Below are 21,625 nucleotides of genomic sequence, written 5' to 3'. Positions count from 1 at the left end.
CACACATTTCTGTTACCTGCCTGGCCCCTGGAGGTGGAGGACTTCATTTAGGGTTGGGTGGGTCATGGACACAGATGTTGACATCACTGCTCGGTGACATGCTGCTGACTCTATAAGGTCACGAACTCTGGTCCTTGCCTGTGTGATTTCCCTGAATACAGCGGCTCCTGCCCGGCCTGTAGACCGGCCAGATCTTTCCAACCCTGACTGCTTTTCTGCGACACTTTCTGGCCTCTCATATCAGAAGCGATTGCCAGCTTCTCCTACCCAGCCACCGCCTCCAGAGTCTTGCCCTTCCTGGCCAGAGTGATCCCTGCCGCTTGGCTGAGCAATAGCCCTAAAGGGCCTGTAAATTTTCCTCTGAGCCACTGTCTTAGTTACATCCCTATGCTAGTTCACTCGAAAGGTCTGCCAGTTAGGAGAGAAGGGTGTGAAACTTTTTTAGATCTCTGGCCTTATCATAGCTAACCCTACCTTCCCGTGGTACAGCTTCCCCCAGATCTCTGCTGCCCCATCTATAGCGAAGCCACGTAAATTACAGACAAAGGGAAAGAACTTCTAAGCCACCACCCCAATTTTGAGTTACTGTGACCGCATAGACTGCAACAATATCAAAATAAAAGTTCCTGAGAAAGGATTATATTTTGACTTACTAAGACACCTACTGCATACATTTCCATGATTTGTAATAATATACCAAATTCTCTGAACGTGCTGCACTTGGATTCACAGACTCAGGGGAGCTTGTGCATTTGCTTATTTTCAGCATATTTCCTCCAGCATTCTCCAAACATAGGCTTCCCAAATTTACATTCGGTGCATTTCTTATTTCTTTTTAGCTTGTTAGGTATTTCCACAATACTCCTTTTCTGTTTTTTAACCCTAAATCACAAATCCTCTTCCAACATTCTGTTATTTCTACACTGAGAATGAAGGATATGCTTAGAGTATCCCAAGTTTATTACTAGCAAATAAGTATGGTTGATTAAAGATTCTTAAATATGTTATTCCTATGAAGTGTATATATGTGAAAGAAACAGGCTATCATTAGTCTCCTTTCCAGAGGTTTTATATTTGTCTTTTGTTTGGATTCTTTCACTGTTGAACATTATTATTACCACGAATGTCTTTTCTCTTTGGGATGTAGTTCACTGTTTGCCTTTCTCTTTCTTAATAAGAGTAAAGGAATATGTGTTGTCCTTCCATCCATCCACCACTCCATGATGTATGTCCATTCCATTGACAGTTATTCAGTTTGGGTTCGTCACCTTATTTGTGGCCTCTTTTCCACTGGCCCCTCTCTTGGCTCTGGTGAACAATATATTGGAAATAAGAGTGGACGCGTGGAAGCTGACTACCCAGTATAGACGCATGGTGCCAGAAAAAGCCCAGGACATCGGAGCATGGCAGCCCATCATGCAAGGAATAGCAATCCTGGCTGTGGTGACCAATGTGAGTAAATAGGCTTCACAGGGTAAAGACCTTGAAAAGTCCAAAAATGCATTAGGGTTGCTTCCTAAGGAATCCAGTGTTTGGTATTTCATGATATGGGAGGAAGATGCTAATACTGTCATTCATATAAACAGCATAGTTGCTATAACTGTAATGGTTACTTTTTAATGTATTTTGTTTATTGTACATTATGTATTATTATTATTGGTGAATTACAAGACCTCTTACAGAGGCAGTTGCTAAGAATAGGGACCATTAAGCCATTGTTGCTCATTTGCTAGTTTTTATTCAATAGAAACGTGGTAATAGTATTAACAGTAAGTGTACTATTTTAATCCTCACATGACTATTAAAGGAGTTACCCAACAGTGCTTTTATAATGGAGATAGAAATCAATCCATTTAGAGTTTGAAGACCCTAAAATAATCACAATCATGCCACCATATTTTACTGTATATTCCAGACGACGAATTGAAAATAGGAACTCTTTGATGATGAAGTATAAACGCTTTGTGCATTCCCAGCCATTCCTTGCCTTCCTCGTGCCCAGGGGCAGAGGTTCCTTGAGGAGGTAGATTTAGGGCACGTCTCATCTCTCCTCACACCACCCGTGGTCTTTCCTACCCGCTGTTGGTCATAAGCTAAGCATTCTCATGCCCTGCATGTGTCTGAGTGATGAGGGAATAGAATGCAGTTGTTTACAACCTGTACTGATTATGGACCAGTCTGAACAGTCTCTCTCTTTTCCTACCCCTGCCCTCACCAGCCAACAGGGGGCGGGCAAGCAGAGCAATTCCCATGCCAGCCCATCAGGGAACCGCCTTCCCTAGAAATGCCCGTACAACCAGGGCTGTTTCCTCCCTTATTTCACTGCCAATTTCACTCCCAGGTTACAGTCCCCATCGAAGCGATATCCCAGTTTTAACAACTTCTTAATCAAGTCACATTTACCCTGCATCCGCCACCTTTTCCCACGAGCACTTGTAGAAACAGAACGGAGTTGGGCAGTGCCTGAGCTGTGCCTCCCAGCGCTGCAGCTTCCCAACTGCACGATCTTGGGCCAAGACTTAACCCTTCAGAGCTTCATTTTATCGTTTGTAAATCGAGTAATTCCCTATCACATATTTTCAGACTATTATATACCACAAAGGGGGCTTAGGGAATTCAGTGAGTCAGTGCATGGAATGCACAGAGCCTGGTCCTCATGGAATGTTAGCAGCTTTGTTATCACCTTCATTACACATCATCATTCACAGTGACAATGTAGACCTTGCCAGGTGTCAATACTAGAGGCACAAGAATTTTACAGTGTGTCACTGTGCGGACCATGGTCACAGTTTTACACAATAAGACAAGTTCTCTGGAACCCAGCTGTCACCCCCCAAGAACCCTCAATTTATCTGGATTGCATGCTGTCCCTCCTTTTTGGAGAAAGTTGGCAAATCACACACAAAACAACCGCTAGATTATGTCGGTTTCCACACACCCAGCTAGTCCCCACCTTCAGCATCCACCGTGCTGCGAAATGTAGGCTGATGTTCAGAAACATGACAGCGAGGCCTTTCAAGCTCCACAGTCATAAAAGTACGCATCTGTCATGTTCAATATGCTATACGACACGAAGCCAGGCAGGAACGTGGACTTGTGTGCTTGAAATTTCTAGCAACGAGGTTTGAAACTAAAAGCATTTTTGTTTGACCTTCAGCAAACCAGAAAATTCAATTGACTTCTACTCCCCATTACTCAAGCGTCCTGGTCTGATCGTATGAGGCACCTTTTCCTCGTGCCCCCAGCATGGCTCCACACCGTTAGCGCAGATGGAGTATTGGCTGTGTCTCTAAGACGTGTGCACACACAGGCACACACACGCCCACTAATTGGTGCTACTGTTTTCATTCAGTAGATGTTTTTTCTTATAACTCGGGCATTGTTTTATTATACCCTAGAAAAATTGCTTATTCGATCATCTATTAAACTATGGACAATCCTTTTTTCCATATTAAAATTTGTTACAGCTTCCAAGATGCAGCTCCTCTTCATGTTTGCGTATAATTCTGTAAGAATGAAACATGTATATTATCCCCTCACATACCTAATTTGTGCCTTGCCAATCTCATGTGCAAACAATAGCTAGCTTCCCATAATAGGAGAACTTTTAGGAAGCAGGAAGAAGAGAATAGCCACCAGGGATATGAAAGGGCATCAGGCAGGAGTCTGGTATAAAATCATTCATTCTAAAGCTGCTGGTTCAATAAATAAGCTGAATTGACATTGTTGTATCATGCCAGAGCATCTGCTACTGAAGACCTATTTTAATTTATTTTGATATAAATGGAAAATTGTGTTTGGGACAGCATGGGAAATGAAGCACACTGCATTTATTTGTACTCTTGCAGTGTGTCTCAAAGCAGCTCAATTCAGGAGGAAAAAGTATCTTGTCAGAAGTCAATAGAATTATCTTCCTTGTTGGAATTTTTGTAGCTCCTTGAAGCATATCTGCAGATGATTCTATAAAAAGCTAAAGTTGAGTTAAATGATAACAGGAAATTTTAATCTACTGAAATCTAGGAAGAGTAAAATATTCTTGTCTTTCACCACCACCGCTACCACCACTGACAGGCAAGGCTACACACACCCAGAGAGACTCCACGTCAGAGGAAATGACAAAGCTGGTTCTAGTGGGGGGGGGGGAGGGAGTTTTGCAGTAGAAAAGCCCCTCAGTTGTTTTTCTTGCTTTACCTGAGACCTTGTTTATTGGCCTGTGGTCTCACTGTGTCTAAACCATATGTTGAGATGAATACTATTAAGATCGTGTTGTGCAAAAAACATGTCTTTTCTTTTGCTTCAGTAAATGACTGAAACATTTAGCTTTGTTTATTCACATAGAATTTGGATTGAAGAATATTCTTTACTTTCTCCTTCCTTCAAACCAGTTTTACACATTGAGAGATTAAAGCCCAAATTAAAGAATTTTGGAGAAAATTCATGTAATTCATAATAGCTTTAGATCCTAATAAATGTCTGCCTGGCGTAGGCTCTGCTTTAAGACTGACCCATATTTATTTCTTTAATCTGGGAACACACTAAACTCTCTTTATGTTATTTGATAATTTACAGTGTTTTTAACTATCTATTTAACCTTTTGGAAGTTTAGAGGCTTAGACACTAGGTCTAACAAAATAGATACCATTGCTTGACTGTATGAATAGAACAATCCCAATACAATTTCTTGTTACTACATTTTATTAAAGTAACAGAGTTCTTGCTGTCTAATAAAGCAACAGACATAAGTATATACTGAGAGTTTAAATCAGACTATGGTTTGACTTGTCTAACCAAGTCAAGATACTATAGGGAAAAAGTATGAAGTTGGAGGAAAATAGATATTATGCAGTTAGTATTCTATTTTTAAGAGGTAAGTGATAAAAAAGTAGCTTTTTCTCAATTATTTATCTACAAAGGAATCATATACAGCCAACCTATTTTCATAATATTGACCTTAGTATGACGCATACAAAAGGGACTTCTAAATCCTAAAAGATTAAATTATATCAAATAGTGCTCCAAGGTTGATTGAATTTCATTATATTCTAACTTTTAAAAATATAATTTACAAATAACATATGCAAGCAGCTCTTGAGTTGTCCACAATACCCCAGTCTACAGTTATTCTTACTGTACTTAAGGCCTTTGCTTTTGAACTGCAGGTAGACTTCTGGACATTCCCTTAAAGACGAAAAGCAAAGGAACTATTTTACTTTAAAGCAGCTGCTCAAAGACTTTAGGATACTCACTACGTATATCCATTTGACAGGGAAGAATTAAGGTTTCTGAGTCTTTAATTTAAAAAAAAATCAACTGATGAAAATGTAATTCTGGCATGTCGGTTAACCTTAGCTATAAAGGCTCTCAATTAATACCCCCTTTACTGTTTTCTTCCCAACATAGGCCATGATCATTGCTTTCACATCAGACATGATCCCCCGCCTGGTGTATTACTGGTCCTTCTCCGTCCCGCCCTATGGGGACCACCCACACTACACCATGAAGGGATACATCAACAACACTCTCTCCTACTTCAACGTTGCCGACTTTAAAAGCAAAAGCAAGGAAAATCCGTACACTGAGCTTGGTGACTATACCACATGCAGGCAAGTTCTGCTTATAAGTGTTTAAAAATGCACTTCATCTTTTAAAGGACTTCTATTGTAATATAATTCTATTTGGTATCATTTAAATAAAATTGCTAAAGATGTTTTTTTCCTAGCTTTCTTTTCAATCAGACTTTAAAAAGGATGGGATATAAAAGTTAATACAGACTAGGGTTAGAACTTTCAAGCCAAACCATAAGGCAAGGTTTTTAAATGAGAGTTTCAAATGATTACAGGAAGACTGATCCAGGGGGAAAGTCCTGTATCTTAGAACTGAAGAAACTCTTAAGAGTTCCAAAAAGCAAGATAATTCAGTTGTTATGACTGTGTTATTCAAGGACAACCTGACGGTACTGAATGATGACAAACTAGTATCACTTAACAAAGCAACGCAAAGACAAAAATGTAAATACCTCAGCCTGGCCTAGCAGTGTTCTCTAAAAGTGTTCCAAAGCTCTCTGCACTAATATTAATGGCTAGTAAAATCAACTGTGGACAGCGTACACTTAGTTTTGTCAACTAAGTTACTAACTGAAAAGTTTGTTGACTGCATGTCCTAGAGTTGTGTGTGTGTGTTTTTTTTTTCAATCAAAGTCTTAAACCTAAAGGAGGCTTTAAAATTCATTTAGTTCAACTCCTCAAAGCCTTCTCTGATTCACATTCTCAACAACACAACCGAGAAACCAGAGATAAGCCCCAGATAAATGTTTCCAAGTTACACATAGTAAAGCCTCTTCAGAATCCCTCATTGAATCTGGTTACTCTTACTTTACATAGTTCTAAAGAGTAATTAAACTAGGTCTAATAGGTTACAGGCAGAAAATGAGAGATGTGCTACCTGAGGGAAATACACTAACAGCAGTAGCATATGATGTCTGACAACAAGGAAATTAAGTAAGAAAATTATAAAAAGTAGGTTAGTATTCTCTGTAGAGAGAGATAGCCTCATAGCTGAGTGAACCCTGATGACACCATTATATAAATAAATTTATAAGCATGTTTCTGAAAATATGCTAACTTGTTTTAGTTATACTCTTTTGAGGAAGCAGGGACAAAATTTAAGATATTTTTGTTCTTTTTTACAAAGATGGAATCCATCGTTACCATCATCTTCCGCTTGTAAGTTAAATGAAGTATTACTGGAGTAGTTATTTCAGGGTTTTGTCATCAAATTAAACTCTTGGAGAAAACTTGGGAGTTCCCTGCTGGCCTAGTAGTCAGGATTCCAGGCTTTCACTTCCGTGGTCCCGGGTTCAGTCCCTGGTCAGGGAACTGAGATGCCGCAAGCCATGCCATGTGGTGTGGCCAAAAAACAAACAAACACTCTTAGAGAAAATTTATATGATGTCCAATTTCAAAGAATGTTGCATGAAGTATGACCTTTTTTAATGGGCCCTTGTTTACAGCATTTGATCAAAAAGAATTATCTCCTGAAATGTCTCCATCTCATTTCCAGGTATCGTGATTTCCGGTACCCTCCTGGACACCCACAAGAGTATAAACACAACATCTATTATTGGCATGTGATTGCAGCTAAGCTGGCTTTTATCATTGTCATGGAGGTAGGAAAAGTATACTCTGAAATAGTTTATGAAGCAGTGTATTTGCAGGCTTTGTGTTGCCTCTTCTGACTTGAAATGTACTATATGTTATCTCTTGCTAATAATTATCTTATAACATTTATTAATAAAATCTGACCTGAGAACAGTAATTAAATGAAGTTGGTTGGGCTTCCCTGGTGGTACAGTGGTTAAGAATCCGCCTGCCAATGCAGGGGACACGGGTTCAATCCCTGGTCTGGGAAGATCCCACATACCGCGGAGCAGCTAAGCCCGTGCGCCACAACTACTGAGCCTGCACTCTGGAGCCCGCGAGCCACAACTACTGAAGCCCGTGTGTCTAGAGCCCATGCTCTGTAACGGGAGAAGCCACCCCAATGAGAAGCCTGCGCACTGCAGCGAAGAGTGGCCCCCACTCATCACAACTAGAGAAAGCCTGCGCACAGCCAAAAGTAAATAAATAAATTATTTTTTTAAATAAATAAAGTTGGTTAACTCCTTTAAACGTTAAAGGCATGTTGTGTGCTAGGGGAATTCAATTCCTTTCAGTTCAGTATTAATTGAAGGCCTTTTTATTTGGGGCACTGGGCCTTTTATTTGGGGCACTGGCTATTAGGCTATGAAGGGGCTTATTCAAGACAAATAAGATATTTTATTTTCCCTGGAGAAACTTTTAATGCTATAATATTTTTATTTGTATTATTTTAATTGCATTTTCACAGTATCCTTCTTACAATAGTTTTTTTTCTTTTTTTTTTTTTTTTTTTTTTTGTGGTACGTGGGCCTCTCACTGTTGTGGCCTCTCCCGTTGTGGAGCACAGGCTCCAGACGCGCAGGCTCAGCGGCCATGGCTCACAGGCCCAGCCGCTCCGCGGCGTGTGGGATCTTCCCAGACCGGGGCACGAACCCGTGTCCCCTGCATCGGCAGGCGGACTCTCAACCACTGCGCCACCAGGGAAGCCCCCTTACAATAGTTTTTTACATCCCTGAAATTTATCAGCTATGAAAAATGACTAAGGCAGCTATAAATTTGAAATTGATCTAACCAACTTTACTTCTTACACCAAGTGAATAACTGCTACTTAATTCCAAAGATTTGAAAGTTACTTCATTGGTGTGGTCAGTTAGGATTATATTTAGCTGCAAGAAACAGAAAGCCCATCAATAGTGGCTTCAACAAATAGGGGTTGATTTTTCTTACATAACAAATTTCACTAGGAGTAGCTGGGTGCTCCTGAATCAACACCAGCTCACTGATGTAAGCACTGTATCTGATTCTCTAGGTTTTCTCTCATTGCATGTCACTCTGTGGTTGTAATATGACTACTGCAACTCCAGATAACACATTTATGTTCTAGGCAGGAAGAAGGAGAAGGGTGATGCTAGCCAAATCTTTTCCTATTTGTTAGGAAAGAAAATGCTTTGCCAGAAGCCCCCAGAGCAGACTGTCACCTACATCTCATTGGCTATAACTACAGCACATGGTTCCTCATAGCAGCTAAGTAGGCTGAGACAGGAGGTGTTTGGTTTGCTCTGAGTGGAATCAAAATCTGTTAGCAAGAAAAAAGTGGGACAGGCTACCTGGCTTTGATAATTTTTCTAGTATTTTTTTAAGTAGTTACCAAAAATTAACAGAAGAAAATAGTTCATCATTAGTTCACCATCATAAGTGGATTCCTGAAGTGTACAGTATCTGATATATCGGCAAGAGTCACTAGTTTATATTCAAATATGTAGTTGCCAAAGTGGTTTGATTTCTACTTTTGATATCATGGTGGACTAGATGCTGTGAGGGGCCATCTCACTACAAAACATTTAGAATCAGTTAAAAACATAATTTCCTTTGCAGTTTTACACTTACTAGAAAGAAGGAAAGAGAATATACAAAGAGGAAAACACCATGATTGCCTGAAATAGATCAGTGAGCACCTCTGAAGTTCAGGACTGCTCTGAGAACAAGTGCTGTTATTAGTATCTCCACCTAAAAGCCCAAGGAGACCAAGCCTTGGGTCAGCAGTGCAGTAGAAGAGCTGAACTTGAGACTCTTGGATTCAGCCAGGGACCCCACAAAAGGCTAAACATGTCTCCAAGCAGAGGGAAATGCATATCTTCTCTGAATAAAAGTATCCTTAATTTAGACCCCAGTTTTTTCCCAGATTGAGATAAGCAAATATGAGCTAACTATCAAAGATCAACAATGGCAAAGGGGAAATTTTAAAAAAAAGAACGAAAAACCAAGAATGAGCTTTAGCCAAAAAAAAATTAAAAAATAAAAATCTGATTTGGACCATCAATAACTTTTAAGAGTTTGAATTATCAGATAAGGAATATAAATTAACCATATATGAGAATATTTAAATAAATGACAGAGCCAAAAATGAACAAACAATAAGAAACTAAAAAAATTATAAGGCAATTTTGAAAAATAATTGAAAACGTTTTGAAATAATAGTTGTTGAAATGAAGACATTAACATCTGGATAAAACAGAAGTTTAGTCAAATCTGAAGAGAGAATTAGTGAACTGGGAGACAAATCTGAAAAAAAATACCACTAGCACATCACAAAGAGAGAAGAAAATGGAAAAAATTTTTTAACAAGAGGTTAGATATGGAAGACAGAATGAGAAGGACTAACTTTCCCAAAAAATCATAGAAGAAAAAAATGGATAACTGAGGAGATGCAAATCTGAAGAGTCAGTGGATAAAATTTTTGCAGCATAAGTGACAGACATCTGTTCACAAAGAAGAAAGCAAAACAAATATCAAGCAGAATAGATAACAAAGAAGTCAATATTTACATGCACTGTAAGGAAAATGCAGCACACTGAATATAAGATCTTAAAAGTAACCTGAGAAAGAAGACAGATGACAAAGAAAATTAAGATTAGAATGAGAGTAGACGTTTGTGGTTTTTTTTGTGGTATGGAGGCCTCTCACTGTTTTGGCCTCTCCCGTTGCGGAGCACTCTGGACGCGCAGGCTCAGCAGCCATGGCTCACAGGCACAGCTGTTTCGCGGCATGTGGGATCTTCCTGGACCAGGGCATGAACCCGTGTCCCCTGCATCAGCAGGCGGACTCTCAACCACTGCGCCACCAGGGAAGCCCTAGACGTTTGTTTTTTGTTTTGTTTTGTTTTGGCTGCATTGGGTCTTCGTTGCTGCCCGTGGGCTTTCTCTAGTTGCGGCAAACGGGGGCCACTCCTCATTGCGGTGCACAGGCTTCTCATTGCGGTGGCCTCTCCCGCTGCAGAGCACGGGCTCTAGGCACGCGGGCCTCAGTAGCTGTGGCACGCGGGCTCAGTAGCTGTGGCTCTCGGACCCTAGGGCACAGGCTCAGTAGTTGTGGCGCACGGGCCCAGTTGCTCTGCGGCACGTGGGAGCTTCCTGGGCCAGGGCTTGAACCCATGTCCCCTGCATCGGCAGGCAGACTCTCAACCACTGTGCCACCAAGGAAGTCCCTAGACGTTTGTTTTTAATTGTTGTATAGTTGTTTCACAATCTTGTGTTAGTTTCTCCTGTACAGCAAAGTGAAGTACAGTTCCTTGTGCTATACAGCAGGTTCTTATTAGTTATCTATTTCATACATATCACTGTATATATGTAAATCCCAATCTCCCAGCTCATCGCACCCCCCCACCCCGCTTACCCCTTGGTGTCCATATGTTTGTTCTCTACATGTGTGTCTCTATTTCTGCCTTGCAAACTGGTTCATCTGTACCATTTTTCTGGATTCCACATATATGCGTTAATATACGATATTTGTTTTACTCTTTCTGACTTCACTCTCTATGACAGTCTCTAGGTCCATCCATGTCTCTGCAACTGGCCCAATTTCATTCCTTTTTATGGCTGAGTAATATTCCATTGTATACATGTACCACATCGTCTTTATCCATTCATCTGTCAATGGACATTTAGGTTGCTTCCATGACCTGGCTATTGTAAATAGTGCTGCAATGAATATTGGGGTGCATGTGTCTTTTTGAATTATGGCTTTCTCTGGGTATATGCCCAGTAGTGGAATTGCTGGGTCATATGGTAGTTCTATTTTTAGTTTTTTAAGGAGTCTCCATACTGTTCTCCATGTGGCTCTATCAGTTAACTTTGCCACCAACAGTGCAAGACGGTTCCCTTTTCTCCACACCCTCTCCAGCATTTGTTGTTTGTAGATTTTCTGATGATGCCCATTCTAACCAGTGTGAGGTGATACCTCACTGTAGTTTTGATTTGCATTTCTCTAATAATTACTGATGTTGAGCAGCTTTTCATGTGCCTCTTGGCCATCTGCATGTCTTCTCTGGAGAAATTTCTGTTTAGGTCTTCCGCCCAATTTTTGATTAGGTTGTTTGTTTGTTTTTGATATTGAGCTGCATGTGCTGGTTATATATTTTGGACATTAATCCTTTGTCCATTGATTCATTTGCAAATATTTTCTCCCATTCTGAGGGTTGTCTTTTCGTCTTGTTTGTAGTTTCCTTTGCTGTGCAAAAGCTTTTAAGTTTCATTAGGTCCCATGTGTTTATTTTTGTTTTTATTTCCATTACTCTAGGAGGTGGGTCATAAAAGATCTTGCTGTGACTTATGTCAAAGAGTATTCTTCCTATGTTTTCCTCTAAGAGTTTTATGGTGTCCAGTCTTACATTTAAGTCTTTAATCCATTTTGAGTTTATTTTTATGTATGGTGTTAGGGAGTGTTGTAATTTCATTCTTTTCCATGTAGATGTCCAGTTTTCCCAGCACCAAGACTGCCTTTTCTCCATTGTATATCCTTGCCTCCTTTATCATAGATTAGTTGACCATAGGTTCGTACGTTTATCTCTGGGCTTTCTATCCTGTTCCATTGATCAGTGTTGCTGTTTTTCTGCCAGTACCATATTGTCTTGATTACTGTAGCTTTGTAGTATAGTCTGAAGTCAGGGAGCCTGATTCCTCCAGCTCCATTTTCTTTCTCAAGATTGTTATGGCTCTCTGGGGTATTTTGTGCCTCTCTACAAATTTTAAGATTTTTTGTTCTAGTTCTGAAAAATTGCCATTGGTAATTTGATAGGGATTGCATTGAATCTGTAGATTGCTTTGGGTAGTACAGTCATTTTCACAATATTGATTCTTCCAGTCCAAGAACATGGTATATCTCTCCGTCTGTGTCATCTTTGATTTCTTTCATCAGGGTCTTATAATTTCCTGAGTGCAGGTCTTTTACCTCCTTAGGTAGGTTTATTCCTAGGTATTTTATTCTTTTTGTTTCAGTGGTTAATGGGATTGTTTCCTTGATTTCTCTTCCTGATCTTTCATTGTTAGTGTATAGGAATGCAAGAGATTTCTGTGCATTAATTTTGTATCCTGCAACCTTACCAAATTCATTGATTAGTTCTAGTAGTTTTCTGGTGGCATCTTTAGGGTTTTCTATGTATAGTATTATGTCATCTGCAAACAGTGACTGACTGTTTTACTTCTTCTTTTCCAAGTTGTATTCCTTTTATTTTTCTTCTCTGATTACCATGGCTAGGACTTCCAAAACTGTGTTGAATAATGGTGGCAAGAGTGGACATCCCTGTCTTGTTCCTGATCTTAGAGGACCTGCTTTCAGGTTTTCACCATTGAGAATGATGTTTGCTGTGGGTTTGTCATATATGGCCTTTATTATGTTGAGATAAGTTCCCTCTATGCCCACTTTCTGGAGAGTTTTTATCATAAATCAGTGTTGAATTTTGTGAAAAGCTTTTTCTGCATCTATAGAGATGATATGTCATATGGTTTTTATTCTTTAATTTGTTAATATGGTGTATCACATTGATTGATTTGCCTATATTGAAGAATCCTTGCATCCCTGGGATAAATCCCACTTGATCATGGTGTATGATCCTTTTAATGTGTTGTTGGATTCTGTTTGCTAGTGTTTTGTTGAGAATTTTTGCATCTATATTCATCAGTGATATTGGTCTGTAATTTTCTTTTTTTGTAGTATCTTTGTCTGGTTTTGGTATCAGGGTGATGGTGGTCTCGTAGAATGAGTTTGCGTGTGTTCCTTCCTCTGAAATTTTTTGAGAAGGATGGTTGTTAGATCTTCTCTAAATGTTTGATAGAATTCACCTGTGAAGCCATCTGGTCTTGGACTTCTGTTGGAAGATCTTTAATCACAGTTTCAATTTCATTACTTGTGATTGGTCTGTTCATGTTTTCTATTTCTTTCTGGTTCAGTCTTAAAAGATTATACCTTTCTAAGAATTTGTCCGTTTCTTCCAGGTTTTCCGTTTGATTGGCATAGAGTTGCTTGTAGTAGTCTCTTGTGATGCTGTGTATTTCTCCAGTGTCCATTGTAACTTCTCCTTTTTCATTTCTAATTTTATTGATTTGAGTACTCTCCCTCTTGATGAGTCTGGCTAAAGGTTTATCACTTTTGTTTATCTTCTCAAAGAACCAGCTTTCAGTTTTATTGAAATTTGCTGTTGGTTTTTTGTTTCTATTTCATTTATTTCTGCTCTGATCTTTATGATTTCTTTCCTTCTACTAACTTTGGGTTTTGTTTTTCTTTCTCTAGTTCCTTTAGGTGTAAGGTTAGTTTGTTTATTTGAGAGTTTTCTTGTTTCTTGACGTAGCATTTATTGCTATAAATTTCCCTCTTAGAACTGATTTTGCTGCATCCCATACATTTTGGATTATCATGTTTTCGTTGTCATTTGTCTCTAGGTATTTTTTGATTTCCTCTTTGATTTCTTCAGTTTTGGTTATTTAGTAGTGTATTGTTTAGCCTCCATGTGTTTGTGTTTTTTTTCCCTGTAATTTATATCTAATCTCATAGAATTGTGGTTGGAAAAAATGCTTGGTATGATTTCAATTTTCTTAAATTTACCGAGGCTTGATTTGTGACCCAAGATGTGATCTATCCTGGAATATGTTCCGTGTCCATTTGAGAAGAAAGTGTAATCTGCTGTTTTCGGGTGGAATGTCCTATAAATATCAATTAAATCTATCTGGTCTGTTGTGTCATTTAAAGCTTGTGTTTCCTTATTAATTTTCTGTCTGGATGATCTGTCCATTGGTGCCATTAAGGTGTTAACGTCCCCCACCGTTACTGTGTTACTGTCGATTTCCTCTTTTATAGCTGTTAGCATTTGCCTTATGTACTGAGGTGCTCCTCTGTTGGGTGCATATATATTTACAATTGTTACATCTTCTTCTTGATTTGATCCCTTGATCATTATGTAGTATCCTTCCTTGCCTCTTGTAACATTCTTTATTTAAAGTCTGTTTTATCTGATATGAGTATTGCTACTCCAGCTTTCTTTTGATTTCCATTTGCATGGAATATCTTTTTCCATTTTCTCACTTTCAGTCTGTATGTGTCCCTAGGTCTGAAGTAGGTCTCTTGTAGACAGCATATATATGGGTCCTGTTTTTGTATTATTCAGCCAGTCTGTGTCTTGAGAGTAGACTTTTTAACATCAATCTGAAAGCCAGAAGAGTCTAATATCTTTAAAATGCTAAAGAAGGTAACTATAAACCTCAAATTATAGCAAAACTTTGAGTAATTGAAAAATCTGTCCCCATTGAAAACACCAAGCCATATGGCTTTCTAGGAGAGTGATACCAAACTTTCTAGAACAGATCATTTCAATATTATACACACTCATCCAGAGAAAAGGAAATACTCTCCAACCCCTTTTAGTTCCTAAAATCAGACAAGATTAGAAAGGGAAGGGGAAATTATGTCAGTCTTACTCAATGCATAGAGGCAAAGGTCTTTTTAAGATGTGCAGACTGAATCTAGCAATCTGTTTTCAAAAGATGACATCATACCACATTCGCTTTATCCCAGAAATGCAAGGGTGGTATAACAGAAAATCTTCATATCTGTAAATATTACCTACCTCAGAAATGGATGGGAAAAAAAAAAACCTCTTTACTACATCAACTTTTGCCTCTTTACTATGTAATTCTATCACTTGAACTCACCAATATCTCTCTCAGCTCAAAATATTCTCCACCGTCACACTACCTGACTTACAAGAAACATTTGACACAGCTGATCACTCTTCCTTGAAATTCTTCCTCACTTGGCTCCCAGGGAAACACATATTTTGCCTTTCTTCCTACCTCTCTATGCAGTCCTGTCTTAACTTCTTTGCCCATCCCTTCTCTTCTTAATGATCCACGGCTCATTCCTTGGTTGTGTTTTCTCTCTACCCAAGCGTTGGTGATCTCATGCGGTCCGGACACTTTAAGTGCTATCTGTATGCCAGTGACTCACTAATGGATATCCCCAGAAAACCTCTTCTGAACTCAGCCCATCAATCCAACTGCATACTTGACCTTTCTGCTTGGATATCTAACAGATACCTCAAATCTACTGCCCTAAATTCCCATATTTTCTTAAGTCCACTTGCAATGTTCTTCTCCCTATCATGCACTAAATCTGTTCTGTCCACAGTTTTACCCCCTCTCAATTATGGCAGTTCCATCTCAACAGTTGCTTGGGCCAGAATTCTTGGAGTCCTCCTTGTTTTCTCTCCCCCACTTATTCCACATCCAGTCCTGTTGAGTTTTCCTTTGAAAATATATCACAAATCTGACCACTTCTTACCAGCTCTGCTGCTGCCACCCAAGTTAGAGCCACCATCATTTCTTGCCCAAATTAGGGCAACAGTCTCCTAACTGGACTCCCTATTGTCTTCACATCTCACTCTAAGTAAAAGCCAAAGTCCTTATAATGACATACAAGGCCAAACACAATCTAGCCATGCTCTGTTACCTCCCTGAGGTCACTTCACTCCAGCCTTCCTGGAATGTACCCTTCAGGTTTCTACCAGATGGACTGTGTTGGCTGTTCCCTTTGCCTAGAATGTCTTTCTTCCTGATGTCTGCATGGCTAATTTCCTCACCTCCTTAAAATCTTTGCTCAATGAGGCATGTCCAGACTGATCTATATAAAAGCTATATAAATTTTACCTCCCACCATAACACTCATGATAACTGTTACTCTGCTTCACTTAGCTCATGTCACTTTTTTCCCCATAGCTCTTATCACTTTTTAACACTATGTGTAATGTATTTGTTTTTAATTATGTTTATTCTGTTATCTCTATCTTCTTGCTAGGTTAGGGATTTTTGAACAGTGAATAAATAAAAAGGTTTTCAAGCTCATTAGTCACCAGGGAAATGCAAAGTAAGACCAAAGTGAAAGTCCATTTCATAATCACCATGTTGGTTTAAAAAAAAAAAAAGTGATGGTAACAAGTGCAGACAAGGATGTAGAGCAACTGAAATCATCACACACTGCTGGTGGGAGTGTCAGCCGGTATAGTTGGTATGCTCTTGTAAAATTGAAGATTCATGTAACAGAGGGTCTCAGCAGTTCCACCCCTAGGTGCACGCTTTTGAGAAACTCACAGGTATTCTCCAGAATCCAAGTGCAAGAATGTTCCCAACATCATTGTTTCTAATCCAAAAACTAGACACAAACCCAATTCCTTTTGATAGGGGAACAAATAAATTAGTGTGTTTGCACAGTGGAATATTATATAGACGTGAACATGGATTACAGTTATGCACAATAACATTGATGAGTCTTAGAAACTTTGAATGGAAAAAAGCAATTTTCAAAAGACTGTACCATACTGACAGTATCATACTGTTTTTATAAAGCATAAAGCAAGCAAAACTAAACAAGATACTATTTGGGGATATATACATACCTTGTTAAACTATTCATAGTAAAAGAAAATTATATACGCACACAGATAGTTTAGTGTTTACCTTTGGGGAGGAGGCCTGGGAACAAGATAGGAAAGAAACACACATAAAAATATCATAGCATCGTCAGTGTCATGGTGAGTGTTCTAGATAGTAGATGTATTCTGTTCTACATGTCAAATAGTATTCTTGAAATGTATAAAGTAAAAAAATATAGCACCTTGGCAGAGCCATGCTGTGGTGGGAGAGATTGGGTATACATGATGAATGCCCACCACCTTGTCCTGATATACTGCTATAATGACTAGCAAAAATAAATGGAAGAAACTCTGTGTTCCCCTACTTCTCTTTGTGATTGACATTTTTCTTCTCTCCCTTAGCATATCATCTATTCTGTGAAATTTTTCATTTCATATGCAATTCCAGACGTATCGAAAAGCACGAAGAGCAAGATCAGGAGAGAAAAATACCTAACCCAGAAGCTTCTTCATGAGAATCACCTCAAAGACATGACCAAAAATATGGGAGTCATAGCTGAGAGGATGATAGCGGTAGTAGATAACAATATACGACCAAAATCAGATTAAGAGCTTTATGTTCTGAGAAGCACTTTAAAGAATTTAGCTTTATCAAAATATATTATGAATCACTAATGAGAATAAGTTAAATTACTTCGGCAAATATGAGTCTTAACTATATGACCATTTTCATGCAGATTATTTTTCAGTTTCAGCTAGCGACGTAGGAACTGGAAAATGTAAAATTGAGATCAAGAAGGGCATAAAACGAATCACCAGGAAAACCAAAAATGTTACTTTTTTTGATAAATTGGAATTTTAGTAACACAGAAGAGGTGTCTTTGTGTGCTTAAAAACAACCCCTACCAAAGTAGAGTGGATTTTTCCCCTCCATTTGATTATTTTCATTCCTTCTGTTCTCAAGCACATGATCTTTTTTTATTTTTAGGCACTGTTTCATTTCTTCACTTTTTGCCAGATCTGTTCCAGAGTTATCTTTCCCTTACAAATACCATCATTAGAGATTAGACATGCTAGCAGTTGTGTATTAAAAATATCTAATGCAGAATTCAGCTTGAATGCTGTATTAAGTGGCAGATAGACCCAAGACTTCACAATATTTAGGTGCATTATCACATTCCTACAGAAAAAGAAATCTCAGGTAATGAGGAAATAGTTTCAGCCTTCATCTTGGCCTTTCTTTCCATCTCAGAGAAATAACTCTTAATGGATTGCAATGAAGATAGCAAGGTTCTGAGCATATTTGTGCTAATTCACAGTGACACCTTTCATCTTCCAGGAGCACTCCTAGAATGTTCTGTGCCTAATCAATGTTGTTGACTGCTTTGCAAATCTCAAGGGAATAAGATGGCAAAAGCAGGGAAACTTACAGATTGAAACAGAATTGTGACTCGTATTGATCAGGATAATTAATTTACCTCTTCTGAAGATATGTCATTTCTTGAAAAAAAATGAAATCAAGTGATTAAAGTTACATATTTATCAACATAATGGTTTGTAAAAGATGAGCGCATCAGTTTCCCACCAGTTGCCCTTTATCCATGAGATCCCAGGAAGTACAGTATTACAAGCAACCTTGTGATTGTCTCATGGCCATTGTGACAGGCCAGTGCTGCGCATGTCAAGAGAACAGCAAGTGCCCTCAGTGTGACCGCACCGTGTTCCTGCGAGGGGTTCTGCACGTCCAAGTGATTAGTCTACCAAAGCATCTGCCACAGAGAAGGTAGCTTAGTGCATCCTCCCTTGTCTTACTCCCAGCCCAGTAACTTGTTTGCACCTGGGGAGCATTTTTTAGGGAGGGAGAGGGAGAGACAGGATAATACCTAGATTATTCCCAAAAAAGAAAAGAGACGGGATTTGATTTGAATTCCAGCCTCTCCTCAAGCCAGTCAGGCAATTAAGGGTCAGAAAACAAATTAGGTCACAAACTCTGCCGTCAGATGAAGGTAACTTCCTGCTGAACTTCTGCCCCACCGTGCACATCTTGACCTTAATTTATTCAGCTTCACAGTCTCTACTGTGCTTTACTGTTTTTCGGGTGCCAGGCCCTCTTGTAGGCTCTGGAAAAGACACAGGGCCTGTACCTCTCACCTGTGACTGGTGACAAGGCAGGGCTGGGTGCAGGAGAGGGTGTCTGGCACTGGATTCTTGCTAGATGGGCCACCACCCACTGGGATGCTGCTAAATGCCCAGGTGCCACAGGAGCCAAGACACTCAAGAGTCCCAGCAGCAAAGGAAAAGGAAACACTATTCAGTGAGCAGATTTACAGGCTTGTTACAATAGAGTAGCTTCACTCCAGGTCACAATTCTAAATGCCTGCCATGAATGTTAAAAACAAAACAGTATTTCTGTAGGATTCATCAAAACAGTATTCTGGACTTTTGAATTGTCCCAGTGGATCCGGACCATTTCACTAGCTTTCTTGATAATGTTAATGGTGTGATCAGAGAGTGCTCACAACAGGCCATGTGAGATCTGGCCACACTGGGAGAAAGAAAGAAATTTCTTCCGCGTGGGGAAGTGTTCTCATCCCTTTCCCTGCTCACCCGGGACACTGCTCCTGGAAGTGGTGCCGATCCTTCTCAATTACCTCTTCTCTTCTCTGAAGTGTAGGAGTATCTCCTAGTGTTGGATTTGGCAATTACTCACTGCTTATGGAGTCATAGAAAAGGAAATGTTTTTGCCTTATCTCCTTGTATATAAAATAGAACTTGAAAAGAATCGTTCATTTATGTTTTCATAAGCCATCTTTCATAAATCGTCTTCACAGTTTAAAATTTGCTTCTGTGGACAGGAGGGAAAAAAACCTCTGCCCTTTTAAGGCAGCGAATGTGATGTATGACACTGCCAATATTCCCCAAACGGCCAGGTTTTAGTGGGGACCCAGGTTAACCTGTGACACTGACAGTGTTCATGTAAGTCTAGTGCTGACTAGTGGGTAGTGAAGAAAATGTGGGGCTGTGTCTGCAGGCACTCGTGGGTTACATCTGTAAATGAGAGCAGAGACAGCACCTTGGAAAAATGGATGGGTGTGGCAGTGGACCTATGAAGGGGAAATCTGGGCCTAGACCTGTCTGGTGTTAACCACTAGAGAAATTTTACTTTGTATCCTTTTGTGATGCCTGTGAATTTTAACAAATCAAAGCATTAGACCTAAATACTCAGGAGATTTTTCTTTAAATATCCCTCAGATACTTTAGTTATGTCAATAGGAAGGGAAAGCTTTCATTTTTGTTTGAAAACTAAACAAGACCATTTTGCAAACTGTTTGTTTATCACCAAAAGCCTTCCCTTATAATTGCATGTGCATCTTGAATTTCAGAAAACATTAATTCACAATAGGGGGTCAGAATACGCTCTGTTGTTGAAACACTTGTACCATTTTCTTGTGTCCATATTATATTTTAAGATGTTTGAAAAGTTAAAATGTATGAACAACTTAAGTAAAACTGAAATATTCATGATGCTTTTCATACACTGTGGCATAAGATGTAAAGTTTGTAATATTTTGCAAATTTCTGTGCACTTTAATCTTTTATAATTACGAGCAATTTAATAAATCCATTTTTAAAAACAATACTGTGATCTACTCTATGCAATTGTCACAATGTTTTTAAGAGAGCAGATGTATATCTGTTTACCAATTATGTGTCAGATAACAAACGTGCATTTTTATGTGGATTATATCTAAAATTGTATTTTTCATAATTTGCACTTACTTTAAAACATGTTTTTTCTGGGGAAAATTGGGGGTGGGGTTTCAGCCAGGGCTGCTGCAGACAGTTGTTGGGATTGAGGCCTGTACAGGGCACCAAGCCTGGAGACCAGGTGTGCCAGTGTCGGGATGCATCCACTAGTAGGGAGAGGTGCTTCCCACTAATTGCATAAAGATGCCTCTGCATTCTACACATGGGGCATGTCACCTGACATGGGGCAATGACTCCCAGAGAGGACATGTCTCTAATAAGGCTCAGGAAGGCTCTGTTTGGATCTGCCATGGCCTTGGGTACAGAAAGGGGAAATTATGAAGAAGAATATAAAGGAAAATCTCATTACAAAACACAACCTTTTTTTTTTTTTTAATCCTGGACAACATAAAGTCCATATATTAACTCATTCCATCCTTTGATTTCTTTTCCTTTTTTGACCAGCTTAAATCTCATTAAGCTTGCAGTAAAACTAAGTCAAAAATAGGAAGAAGCATTTTCTCTAATTCTTAAATGATGTCCTTGGTACGGGTACCGATGATATTATTCTTCCCTTCAAGCATTTTAACTCCAGCAAAGGAGCAACTAGAACTTCTTTAGCAAAGTACCCCCTTCTCATTTTGGGGAAATGATGAAATCTTAAACAACTGGTATTTATCTCACCCCACCAGGTACAGTGCCAGTTGTTTTCTTACACAGATCTCACTGCCAACATGATTTTGTAGCAAGGAAATTTTTAGTAACGTTTTAAAAAATGATGAAAGTACATGATTAAAAGAGAAATGTGGGGACAGACACCAAAAACAATGGGAACTATGAACCTGCAGCCTGCAAAAAGGAGACCCCAAACACAGTAAGATAAGCAAAATGAGAAGACAAAACCACACAGTAGATGAAGGAGCAAGATAAAAACCCACCAGAGCTAACAAATGAAGAGGAAATAGGCAGTCTACCTGAAAAAGAATTCAGAATAATGATAGTAAAGATGATCCGAAATCATGGAAATAGACAAAATGCAAGAAATAAC

General features: G+C 39.1%; 1 protein-coding gene across 2 annotated transcripts in view; it reads left to right on the top strand.

Moving 5' to 3' along the window:
• Positions 1-18,342, top strand: part of ANO6 (anoctamin 6) — a 213,042-nt gene extending 194,700 nt beyond the window's left edge. For both annotated transcript variants that reach the window (XM_065886887.1, XM_065886886.1), the window contains 4 exons: positions 1,247-1,452; positions 5,401-5,603; positions 7,060-7,165; positions 17,233-18,342. In XM_065886887.1, coding sequence (XP_065742959.1) covers positions 1,247-1,452; positions 5,401-5,603; positions 7,060-7,165; positions 17,233-17,439 — 722 coding nt within the window. In that variant the 3' untranslated portion in view covers positions 17,440-18,342. The remainder of the gene's footprint in view (positions 1-1,246; positions 1,453-5,400; positions 5,604-7,059; positions 7,166-17,232) is intronic.
• Positions 18,343-21,625: the final 3,283 nt, after the last annotated feature.

Source organism: Phocoena phocoena, chromosome 11 (assembly GCF_963924675.1).
Source record: "Phocoena phocoena chromosome 11, mPhoPho1.1, whole genome shotgun sequence".
Lineage (NCBI taxonomy): Eukaryota > Metazoa > Chordata > Mammalia > Artiodactyla > Phocoenidae > Phocoena > Phocoena phocoena.
The sequence above is the reverse complement of the archived record's forward strand: the minus strand, read 5'-3'. Positions and strand labels throughout refer to the sequence as shown.